Source organism: Perna viridis, chromosome 3, assembly GCF_037379345.1.
Source record: "Perna viridis isolate PV_CMFRI_1.1 ecotype Kerala chromosome 3, ASM3737934v1, whole genome shotgun sequence".
NCBI classification, from domain to species: Eukaryota; Metazoa; Mollusca; class Bivalvia; order Mytilida; family Mytilidae; genus Perna; species Perna viridis.
In genome coordinates this window covers 15,831,763-15,844,299 of record NC_142447.1, presented here as the reverse complement: position 1 = coordinate 15,844,299, position 12,537 = coordinate 15,831,763, and the positions used below count along the sequence as shown (strand labels likewise).

The 12,537-nt window shown below is 35.0% G+C and overlaps 1 protein-coding gene across 2 annotated transcripts; it reads right to left on the bottom strand.

Moving 5' to 3' along the window:
• On the bottom strand, window positions 1-5,057 carry LOC148621168 (uncharacterized). Of its 2 annotated transcripts, none has more exons than XM_088575288.1 (5): window positions 4,895-5,057; window positions 3,282-3,376; window positions 2,854-3,076; window positions 2,569-2,636; window positions 1-1,892 (listed from the first exon to the last, which is right to left on the bottom strand). In XM_088575288.1, the coding sequence occupies exons 3-5, from the start codon at window positions 3,060-3,062 to the stop codon at window positions 439-441; spliced, it is 1,731 nt and encodes a 576-aa protein (XP_088431414.1). In that variant the 5' UTR covers window positions 3,063-3,076; window positions 3,282-3,376; window positions 4,895-5,057; the 3' UTR covers window positions 1-438. The 2 variants fall into 2 exon arrangements, with proteins under 2 accessions (XP_088431414.1, XP_088431413.1); XM_088575287.1 differs by lacking the exon at window positions 4,895-5,057 and adding an exon at window positions 3,689-4,348.
• Between the last annotated feature and the right edge of the window lie 7,480 nt (window positions 5,058-12,537).

Here is a 12,537-nt window from a genome sequence, read left to right as displayed (position 1 = left end):
TACACAAATAATTAATTTATTCATACTTATTATGTACAAAACTTGCAATGAAGCTACCATTGGATTTAAAGGGGCAATTGGGAACAAAAATAAAGAAAAAACAAACAAAAAACAAAAACAAAAACAAAAACAAAAACAAATTCTTTATAACAATTCTTAGAAATACTTGGGTGTAATTCACAATGATCAAAAGTCAGGACAGAATTTGATTTGAAAAGAAAACTTCAGTAATAACATTCTCATTTAAAAAAAAATCCAATGATTGCTTCCTAATAAAGAATTAAATGAATACTATCCGGTATAAACATTTCTGCTTATCTTTTGTGGGTGGTGTAAATACATTTGGATAATTAAGTTCACATTATAGTTCGTGAAAGTATCCACGGGAAAGTAAATAAAATCAATTGGAAGAAAAACAAAAATAAAAGGCAATGATAATTAAATTATTCTTGCAATTGGTGGCAACTTCGCATATCCACAAGCTGAAACTGGACGACCAATGTTGATTGGTGGAAGTTTCTTTTTACCACCAGCAGTTACAGGGCGTGGCTTACCAGCGCCTCCTATTGGAGGAAGTAATGTGTATCTAGTCACGCATGCTGGAAGATTGTCATATTTGATTCTGTTGTCATGCATACTGTTGCACAATGACAAAACTGACAAACAAGCATTACTAGACATATTTAAATCTGAATGTCTACTCGGTGATGGGGTTGATGGCGAATTTGAAGGACATCTGCTGCCAATATCTCTTTGTTTTATGGTTTGACAAATTTTGCGGGTAGCTTCAATTGGTGGTAATCGTGCAGGCTTTGGAATGACTGCTGCGGGTTTCACCATTTGTTTGGTCAATTTGGCGCGCTTATCACACATTTCTTTATGCTTGTTTTCTAATGTTGAGATGCTTTTATTTCTCATTTTGGCGTCTTGCTGCCACGGATCATCCATGAAATCGGCAAGGTCCACATTTATATGAGGCAAATGCTCTTCTGGATCAAGGCGTGGAATTATAACCGAAGGTCTTGATGTTAGGACTGGAATCTTACTGATTGGTGCCAACTTGCGTCGTGTTTCACTTTCTCTTTGTCTTTGATCAAAGTCAGTGCTTCCTATTAAATTCCAAACATAGCCTCGAATGCGGACAGGAATTTTGCTCTTTCGCTTCATAATTTCAGGGAGTTTAACAACATTTTTCTTTTCTATTTCGTCTTGATCGCGCGGGCTAAGAGCATTTTTTGAGATATTCTGCATTACCATAGGGGTAATCCTTATTGGAATTTTGCTTCCAGGAAATGACCGTATTGGCACAGGGAGAGTTTTTCCATTCATTGATGCCCATATATATCCATTGATACGGATTGGTATGCGGCTTACGCTACTATACAGGTTTGGCACACCATAATTGCGTAGTGGGTTAGGGATCATAATTGGTAGTTTGCTTGGTCTGGTTGAAAATCTGTGGAGACTTGAAAACCTGAATCTACTATATTTATTATATATTGTATCCCTGTCGGCAAGCGCAATAGCGACAGTTGCATGGAACTCCTCGTGTACAGTATGATTTGTAATACCAATATTTCCATGAAGTTGTGATGTTCTGGAGTCTTGTGAAATATCCGTATCCTTTTGAGTTTGGTGTTTGCTCTTATGATCAGATGTAATTGGTGTTTCTGCGCAGTTGTTTATGTCATCATCCCGATTTTGGGTTTCTAGACTTAAATGCAATCCACAGGGTTCAAACTTATGTTTAAATTGATTCTCAATGACCACGGCACGGGATGTTCTTGGTGATTTTTCCCCGATGGCTGATACTTTCTGAAATGTACCATCCGTAGCCTTGATCCTTTCATGATTCCATCCCGTTGGCGTTTTAATCGCAAATTGAACTTTTTCTGAAAGGAAATGACAAATAGGCTTTTGATCCTTAACCATAAAAATGTGGTGATTTAAAAGGAATTTAACTCAAAAACGTTTAATTAATAATAAATTATAAAGCATGTACTTGTAGTTGCTGTAGATGTGGGGTTAATTTACAATCCATTTTCTCTCCCCCTTTTGTTGGATTGTTATGTAAATTAAACTAGCCAGTGTTTGTATGTGTGTGTGGGTTTTGTTAACTTGTTTTTTTCTTTTGCATGTGTTGCCTTAAACCGAAAATAACTACTTGGTTGCGTGTGTAAACCAACTACCACTGGGGCTAAGCTTGTTCCCCTATCAAATATGTAGCCCGAATACACAGGTAAATATTGTTCATGTGAAATTCATGTGAACTGAACTGGATGTGAAATTCACATGAAGTTAACGTGATGTTTACATGAAATTCATGTAGAAATGATGATTTTTATAGTATAGAAATAATTTTGCCTGTGTAGATAACACGAAAATGGATAATCATAGATTATGCTGTTCTGCATATTTGATTGTAGGAGCAAGACCCTATAAAAGTACCTTACTTATGGTTGCCAACTAAAAACAATGTAAAAAGTAAGGAGGAACATATTCTTTTTGACAAAAATCGTATTAATAAATAAACTAAATCTTTAAAAAAAAAAAAAAAGCAAAGCCTACCTGCTTGGTTGAATCTATTCCAATCCAGACACAGCTGAAGTAAAGCTTTGCATTTCTTGTAAATCTCTCTGAAAAGAAAGAAATGACCAATAGATTTTTATTTTATGTTTACATTAGTAATGTTATTCAGTAATGTTGAAGTAAGCTATAATATTTTATATTAAAGATAGATTGCTAAGAGAAAAAATGTAGTACTAAATCTCTTATCTCCAATTACCCTGTGGCGGATCCAGAATACCTTATAACTCTTCATTTCTAAGACATGTAATTTTGTTCCAAACTTACTCCTGGTAGAGCATTTCTTTGCAATTCATCAAATCCCATGGAGTTAATAATCCATCGCTGTGTTTCAAGTTGTACTTAACAAAAGATATGGCATCCACTTCTGGACGAGGTATAGAAATATTTTGATCCATGACCACCTTATTGATTTTACAGAAACCATTGGTGGGCTTAATGAATGAGCCGTTCCACACTTTCGGCGTTCTGATCATAAAGTCCACCTTTTCTGAAATAAAAATCACCAATAAGTTTAAATAAACAATGGTATGACATTAAATAAGCTTCCATTGCAAAATACTAGAAAAGCTAGACATTCGTTTTTAGTATACGAGTAATGTACGGCTTATCATAAACAGGGAACTCCATCTTGCTGTCGTGTACAATTTCCAGTACTTCAAAGAAATTACAATACTTATTAAAAGTATACAAACCTTCCGGATTTTTCGTGTTCCAGTCCAGACATTCAAATACTATTTCTTCGCAGCTCAACGAATTGCTGTCACGCCTCTGTTTATTGATGAAATTGCTGAAAAAGTAGAATATTAATTTGCTAACTTGAGCTTTATATTTGCTATTACAAGTCAACTGTGTTTTTTTTAATTATATTTCAAAATGCTTTGCTTCCCTTTATAATTACAACCTAAATATTAAAGCAAAAAACACACTAGTAGACAATCATCTCATCAAAGTGTGTAGTATTGGTTTGAAGATCTCGGCGTGTTTTAAAACCTAGTAATATTCAGATCATCGGAAGTCATAGTTAGGGAAATCGCCAATAATTAAAAACTTTAAAGCAATCGTGGGAACAACATTAAGTTACATCAACAGTTAGCCTTACATTTCAAGACGTTCTTGCTCTCGTTCCATAAAGGACTCGTGATTTCGCTTTAAAATGTATTTTAACATTGTTGTAGATAACTCGCGTCTTCTCCCAACTTCGATAGACATAGTATCTATAGCAGATTTGTGACGTTACGTTACATATAACGTTACGCAACAAACGGCGAAACAAGGGACGTAACTGCTATCTCGCTTTGATCGTATCTATGGGAAATTATGTTGATCATGCTACAAACGCAAATGCTATTAAAAAGCAATTTTACAGCAATAAATATTTTATCAGCGGAACGAGAGAATGAAAAACAGAAAGAAAAAAATCTAAGATTATTGAATTCGTGCTAATTAGGCAATTTAGGCCCATTTCATAGGCTACAAGTGGCAGGCAGGGCCCAGGCATTTGTTTCTATCCATCGCCTGGTCGTGTATTTGTTGTCTTTCTGATTTTATACTTACACTTTCATTACAGTAAGGCAAAAAAAAAATAATCAGCACTCAATATAATTATCTTACGCTTCTGTTCAATTAAACAAATTGTTCCTATTACAAAGTTGAATTTAAGCCATTTAAATTACAAACACGAATTTTATCTATAAAAAAAATCTAATGAAGCGCAGGTCATTATGTGGAATAGCGTTATTTTACAGCAACTATTGAGACCAGAAGTTTTTCAAAAGCAGATTTGGATAATTATTTCGGGTTTTTCAAAGAGAGAATCGGAAGAAGTGGTTTTTAGAACGTTGCAAGACGAAGAAAATATGTGCTACTCAGGACGACAGGAGATGTGTTTAATAATTGAATATACTTCAGTCCTATTGAAATGAAAGAAAAGAAATTGTTTAGTAAGGTTAGTTTGCATGAGTATTTTTCATCTATCTGAAGACGCTAATAGCGAGCACCGCGAAGCGATGTGAGCTCTACGGTTATTACGTGTACTTTCTAAATTTCCCTTAAGGTTCCCAATATACTAACGGAAAAAAAGTCATGTCCAGGAGGTAACAGAAAGTGACTGTCCTTACGGAGAAAATTCATTATTTCCTTCGATCAAACAAATAACAAAATATAGGTTAAGATTACGTTTCAGTAAAAATAAATTTATCTTTTCTGACAGTTTTAAAGTCTTTTTCTATTTTTGTTTACTTTTAAATATTTAAAGTGAATGTTACGTTTTTTTTTAAACTTCGGGAACACGTGGATGTGTACGTACGTGTTACGGTGTATCTCCGCTGTGCCGCTGTTGTCAAGACCCTAACCCGCCTTGGAAAAAAATATGACTTCAATTGTATTATCAAAATCGAAGCATAGCTTTTCTAAGATAGGAAAGGCAATCATTTTCTTGTTTGGAATTTGCAGCTGTCGTCTGCATTTTGTTTACGTCACATTTTATGTAAAATATTCCCAACATCCGTGGAGAACAGTAATATTTCCGGTATCTGCACAGATTGATCCGACAGGCCAAAACTGAAATGGATAGTGCTAGAATGTACCTACGGGATAAAAGATGTACAGTATTGCGAAGTGCTGTAAAGTTATTGACCATTTTGAGGGAGGGCGAGGGGAAAGGGGGTATGGGGTTGGAATTTTGGGGAAAAATTGTTCAAGTGATTCATTTAGCAAAAAAAAAACTCCCCCATTAACAAGACAGATTTTCAAATAGAATTATTGATTTTGCTTGCTACTTAAATATAAATAAAAATATTGCACTTGCGAAGCCAAAATTTTCATCAGGGTTGACCCCTCCCCCAATGTAATGTCCTTAATTATTTTTACGAGTCTCGTACTGTTGGTGCACGTATGGTAAAGCTCACGGTGCTCGCTGATTTAGGCAATGCCTACTTCATACTATGACTTGAGGCTATGTCTGTGATGGCCAGAGTTCATTCTTTGTTTTTCAATGCACTGCCAAGTTGCTAGAGTTGGTAGAAATAAAGACCAGAAAATGGCAGAAATGATATTAAAGAGTAATCAAGGGAACCAAGGTTATAGCGGTAATCAAAAGAATGCAATCCAGGAACAAAGACCAGACATGGAAAACAGATATACACAACAAAGAACATAAAGTAACTAAAACCATACATACAAAGTAACAAAAGCAAATGAGAAACTCGGACTTCACTATAAACTGGGAGCATGGACCAGGTGCACCGGTAGGGTAAGCGTCCTCTGCTTTTCTAGAAACACCCGCCGAGTTGCTCATAAAAAATCAAGTCCGGGGTAGACAAACGAGGAAAGGAAAACCATGACCCGTTGAATAAATCAGTTTTCATGGTGCAAATGGATACACCATAACGATCCACGAATTCACGACCATCAAACTTCTGTAGTGATGACTTCAATCTTGTAGCAACATAACACTGTTCCAGAACCCTATTTGTTAGAGTTCTAGCGCGATACAAAAAGTCTGCGTAGTTTCGGCAAGCTCTGGCATAACGTATGAGTTGTGATATGAACACTGCATACGCAGGTGCTGAAGGGATGTTGCCACAGATGAAAGGAAAGTTGACAATTCTGAATGAAAAATCATCACGTTTGTCGTAAAGTTTGGTCAAGATACGAGGCTGACATTACAGTGTCTGCAGTATCCTTTATCTCAAGTTCTTTAGGGCAGATGCGATGTATCAAATCCCCGAAATTAGGATTGTTTAAAGATAATACGGAAACTGAGATTAAAAGATCTAGCCAAACGATATTCTTTCGGATCAAATCAGCTATAAAGTCAGCCTCATAAGAGTGAAGGAATAGGTCAGCAAGTGATGGAGCACAATTTGTCCCCATTGGAATGTCGACCGTTTGTTGAAAAACAAGTCCACCACACTGGACAAATACGTTGTCGATTAAAAATTCCAACATTTTGTAAACATCTTCCTCTGTATATTTGGAAGATGATTTGGGATTATTTCTTACAAAGTATGAGGACTCTCTATCAAGAACTATATATTTGTATGTTGGTGTGCCATCTTTTTTGGAAAAACAACGATGTATAATGTTTTTCAGTCGGGATTTTAACTGAAATTAAAATGTGAATTTTCCTCTATTCTGACTTCAAGTCTTTCTGATCTTTATTTCTACCCACCACGTTTTGCTGTGGGTGAAGTCTCATTATGTGAGACTTTCTTCTGGGAAAGCTTAATACATTTCTACACAGCTAATAATTTCCAAACTATGATCAAATAAATAAATATAAAATCATATCCATTGATGTATTCAAAGACAAAACAGCACCTCCACACTTGCACAATCATATTTTGTGTCGACAAATTTCAACTTCCGTCAGAATATTTTTTTGCCATTCTTAGTTCTGATTTTACATTCTACATATATTATAGGACGTCACTGATGCGTTCATGTAAGTTTTATATTACCGGAGGTAGCTAGTAAAATTATTATACTGAGCCAGATCTTTATTATGCTAGCTCAGAGATACTAAAGCCAGCAGGTAGGCAAGCCATCCCACTCAGAAATATTATTCTGACTCCAAGCTAACCAGTGAGCACTTTATCCCATAAACTGTGTCAGGCAGTGAAACAGTGACTACCAATTTTAAAGTCATCCAGGAATTGAACCCAGTACTTCCTGGACTTGAGGCTTCGATCCCTGGCTAAGCCACACCAAAGAAGGACATTGAAAATCAAGACCGTGATGATAAACCGTAAACCATTATGTACAGATTATTCATTCTTATCTTTATTTTTAGAATTTTGATATAAATGTGACAAAGGATGATAATGTTAGGACAGAAATTCTTGATCTTGCATTAGCAGTGAAGGCAGCAGATTTAGATGAATTTTCTGGAAATTCCCCAGAAGAACTAAATGTTCAGTTTGTAAGTTCATTGTAAGCTCAGACAACCAAAATATAATGCTTGAGCTATATGTGTATCTTGCGCTGCTGTCATTCCAGTAAATTTTGATGTTTTCATCTTCCTCATCTGAAAAATATAATCCCTTAGAAATCACAGTATGTTGTAGGTATCATTTTAGTGCCTGTAGTAATGTAATCTCTCAATCAATCTGTTGGTCTTTTAGTCATGACTTTCTATGTCATATCATATGTCAAGTTTGGTTTGACAGCATTACTGTGCAGTGTTAAGATTGATTGAAAATACCCCCCCTTTCAGGTGAAAGTGAGTTTTTCCAATCACCATCCATACTCTATTAATTTTTACAAAACTCTTCTGCTCCCAAACTGCCTGGCAAAATGAAATCAAACTTGGCCACAATTATCCTAAGGGTATTTACATATAAATTGAAAATTATGTCCAATGTTTCTGCCAGTCAACCAACATGGCCGCCAGGGCTAAAAATAATATAACATAGGGGTAAAATGTCAAAGTCTGTCTAGCTGATATTACAAGGGATAGGTAAGCAATAATTGGTGTGTGGGATGATTGCAATTCATACATGTCCATTCATTGATGTAGGAGGAGTATCTGATAAGTGATGGGTCTCCCATGTCCCCATATCCATAAATGACAAAGTCCATGTTTTGCTATTTGAAAACCCTGAATTGATTTGGATCAAAATTTAAAACATGAAGTGCACAATGGATACATAAAATTAAGATTCTGTGAAAGTTTCATTCAAATCCATTCACTGTTGTAGGAGGAGTAGCGGATAAAAGATGCCCCCCATGTCCTCATCTTCATAAATGACATGAGTCCCATGTTTTGCTGTGAAAGCCTTAAATTGATTTGGATTAAAATCTGAAAAAGGTGCACTATGGGAACATCTACTAAAATTTTGTGACTGTTCCTTGCAATTCCATTCACTGGTGTAGGACGAGTAAGTGATGCCCCCCCTCCCCCCTGCGTAACGGAAGGAAGTATACATGGGTATAATTACAGATGTAATTATTTGAATTATATACATGTAATGTTGTTATATACATGTAATATGCCTGTATGGTCTTACTTTTTAGGAGTGAGAGACAACAGTTAATCATTCTCATACTGCATGTCTTTATTGGGAGGCCAGAGCTCAAGGATTTCATGATTTACGGAGGTAAACCTAGGGTAAGGGACATAACTCACGATTCAGAAGTCATTGATATGTTTGTATCATATTCAATTTCAAAACTATTTAACAATGTTAAAAAACGTAGAAAGCATCGAATTTAACTTGAAAGCAACTTCACACAAAGCTACATCAGATGTTTTTTTTTGTAATTAGAGGTAATGATTTAGTGCTTATTGCAGAAGTTGCCAATGTTAATGACATAGAAAGTTAAAAAATACAGCAGCTACATTCCCGAATGTTATTAAGCCTCGACAAGAATGAAAAGCTATTTGGCTTACTCCTTCAGCATCACTAAGTCTATCTTGCTGAATATACGTTCGAATATTCATGTGATTACAAAAGAAACTTCAGTAAAAAAGCATTTAGATATAAGAAAGAGGATATTGATTTGTTATATTTCTACTTCAGAAGGCATTTTATTGAAAAGTAAAGTTCCTCTAAAAAATACAGAATTTATTGGTAAAATATTTGTATTGTCTGTTCAAATTAGACATTTTAGCACATCAAGGAATATATTATAAATATGTGTGTGTACAAGTACATTATCAAATGTTGTTTTCCGGACGTTACGATTTTGTTCACTTATAAGTGTGATTTGAGGTATTACATTTTTCCATGTGTAGAGATTCTCAGCTATTTACACTTAGTTATTCGATTGAATCTTTTTACATTTGACGTGTAACATTGCTTTTTTTGTATTTTTTCTTATGTAATTATTGTCTCACCTGTGGTGAAGGTCGCAATAGTTGAGACTAAGGTATTGTGTTTCCAACGTCCACATGCATTAAAGATTTTCATGTTAAGTTTTCTGGTTAGGTCAGTTTGATATGAACCACTCATGCTAGGTCAATCATATTTGGTATGCAGTTGCATTACCATCACTCTACCACGATACTGTATCCATTTTGTGCATATGCCCCTGCTGTCACGGTCTATTGATTTTGAAATTTAAAATTTCACGTTGAGATTTTCTTGTTGAGTTTTCTAATTACGTTAGTTTGATATTAACAACTTATTCTAGGACAATCATATTTGGTATGCAGTTACATTAGCATCACTCTATCACTAATTTGTATCAATTTCTTGCATATGCCCCCATAGTCACGGTCTATTGAATTTGAAATTTGACATTAACATTTTCATGTTAATTTTTCTCATTAGTACAGTTTGATATGAACCACTTATTCTAGGGCATTCATATTTGGTATGCAGTTGCATTAGCATCACTCTATCACTAATCTGTATCAATTTCTTGCATATACCCCCACAGTCACGGTCTATTGACTTTGAAATTATCACTTAGTTCAATTTATGCAAGAATTAGACTATACCTGAGGATTCTGTCCACTTTTGGTGGTGTCAAATGGTTGAATTGATATTTATATTGTCCATAATGTATAAAAACAGTAACATTGTCACCATCAATCATCAGTCAGCTTCCATGTGCGACAAGCAAGACTTCTCTGTGTTAACAGTTTATTATTATCTCATTCACATACCGGGGTAGATGCTTACCTCAGTAACAATGTGCATTTGAATTACATATTTGTATTCTTAATTTTAGTTTGTTAGCTTGTTTGTTTATTTGTGTGTGTTTTTTTTTTACAATTTTTTAATGTTTGTAAACAGACTTGTGTGCATATAACTTCTGTATTTTTGTTGTATGAGGGCCTTAGGGAAGATTAGTTCTTCTGAACTGTGTTACCCTTTCAAAATATAGTCTATTATTATTACGTAACATATTGTTTTTATTTTATTTTTTTAATTTTTCTTTTGTCTAATGCCGGTCTTGTCCCCAGAACTCCTCAGGCTTGAATGGTTTTAAACAAAACGTGGCACAAAAAATAGGGCACGATATGCAGATGTGCCCAAACATTTGGAAATCTTAAACATTGCTGCCATTTCAAAATGGCTGCCCCCCCCCCAAACTTTTACAATTGTAGAATGTTCATACTTTAAAAATAGGTCACCGTGAGGGCTTCTGTTCGGCCATATTAAAATTTCAAGATGGCCACTGGTAAAAAAGTTTTGTTTTTTTTTAATTTGCAGAGGTGTGCAAAGTGATGAATAATGCTCCTCTGACAATTTGACTGCTGGTGGATCATTCTGTTACGCTGTGCATAACAATTATTATTAGTTATTATTATTTTGATTATTAATGTGAATGTGCATGTTTTTCTAAGCCCACGTGGCAGCCCTTTGTTATTGATAAGCCACTGCTCTATTTCATAATGTTTTGATTTTTCCATATACCGGTAAATAACGACCCAATTTGTGTTTCATGACACCTTCGTTCCTTCCTGTTGTCAAATTTTTTGACGTCACTAAGTAAACATTAGTTACAAATATCAATGTGAATTGTACCGTTATTTTATATTGTATATGATTGTGTTTGTATGAAGTTCAATTAAATTTGTTAAACACGGTTAATTGTTAAATGTTGCAGATTTCCTGTATTGTGCCTTGTCTATAAAATGAATCTTCTTCTAGTCCACACTGGCAAAGATTTTTGCCTATTGCATTCCTACAGTCATTGACAGATTTCAGGCTAAAAACTTCTAAACTTTATTTTGCTTGTTTGTGGTACAAAGGATTTCTACAGTGGAACCTGTCTTATCCAACATCTCTCGGGACTACAGAAATATTTTGGATTTGACAGGGTGTCAGAATACTCATATTTTATAACTGGTTAGAGGGCAACCAGGTGTGAAGCTAGTCCAAAATGATGTGTACTCAACTGTCTGTTCAGGGTCACAAAGTTAACCTCTCGACCTCGCAGAGCTGGTATTTCTGTTCGCACCTTTATCAATTTCAACTACTTATTACAACCTTATAATGTTTTGACTGATGTTTTGTATTGCTATACGCCGTACATGCACACAGTGGAATGATGAGATCTATCTGTAGTGAAATTTTCATTTTAACTGTTAAGCCATGTTGGAATCTTTGCCCTTTTTCGACGTTATTTGCTATTTTTTATATAATTTCTTTCTCCTCTTACACTACTTGACCAATTTGACATAACATAGGGGTCAGACAGTCGTTTTTGCATATATCACCAAAACCGTTAGGTTTAGCCAAACTCTTTGTCAGACAACTCCTTGAAAGAGTTATTGCCCTTGAAAGGAAAAAAATGACTTTTTTTTTAACTTTCAGCCAATATCTTGAAAATTATGATATAAAGAAAGAAACTTAAATTGTTGAAGTGCTCCTTATAGGTCCTACCAAAGTCTTCTTGACTCAAAATTGTTAGACAACTCCTTTTTAAATTTATTGAAAGACAAACTTGAACAAAGTGAGCCTCTTGTTTTTTTTAGACCGATATAAATTTTCTTTCATTGGAATCCTTATGAAAATCGCTACCTACGCTTTTCTATCAGATTTCAGATTTCTCTTACGGTTTTTGGGTTATAAGTAGTTGAAATTGAAAAAGGGACCGAAGGATGCCCCCCCCCCCTTTAAAAAAAAAAAAAAAAAAAAAAAATGTCGACTTTATTTTTTTGTCGGATTTCGATTTTTTTATTGGATTCATTATAAAGATATCTTTTAAGGTTTATGACTTATAAAGGACGATCATAATGTTAAACGATTTGATTGGAGGTTACTATCCAAACATTAAATTAAATTCAATTCTCTAAGTAAAGACTATTACGGGGTCATTGATGGTTCGATAGTCTTCTTTTGTCACAGCCATCTTACCTGCAAGACAACTTCACCACGCTAGGGATTCCGCGGGACACGACGTCAATTTTTGTTTCGCGTCAATGTCCACGCGTGCAATGTGACGCTATTAACATTGTAGCGTCACTAAGTCTAAAAATACCATAAACCGTTG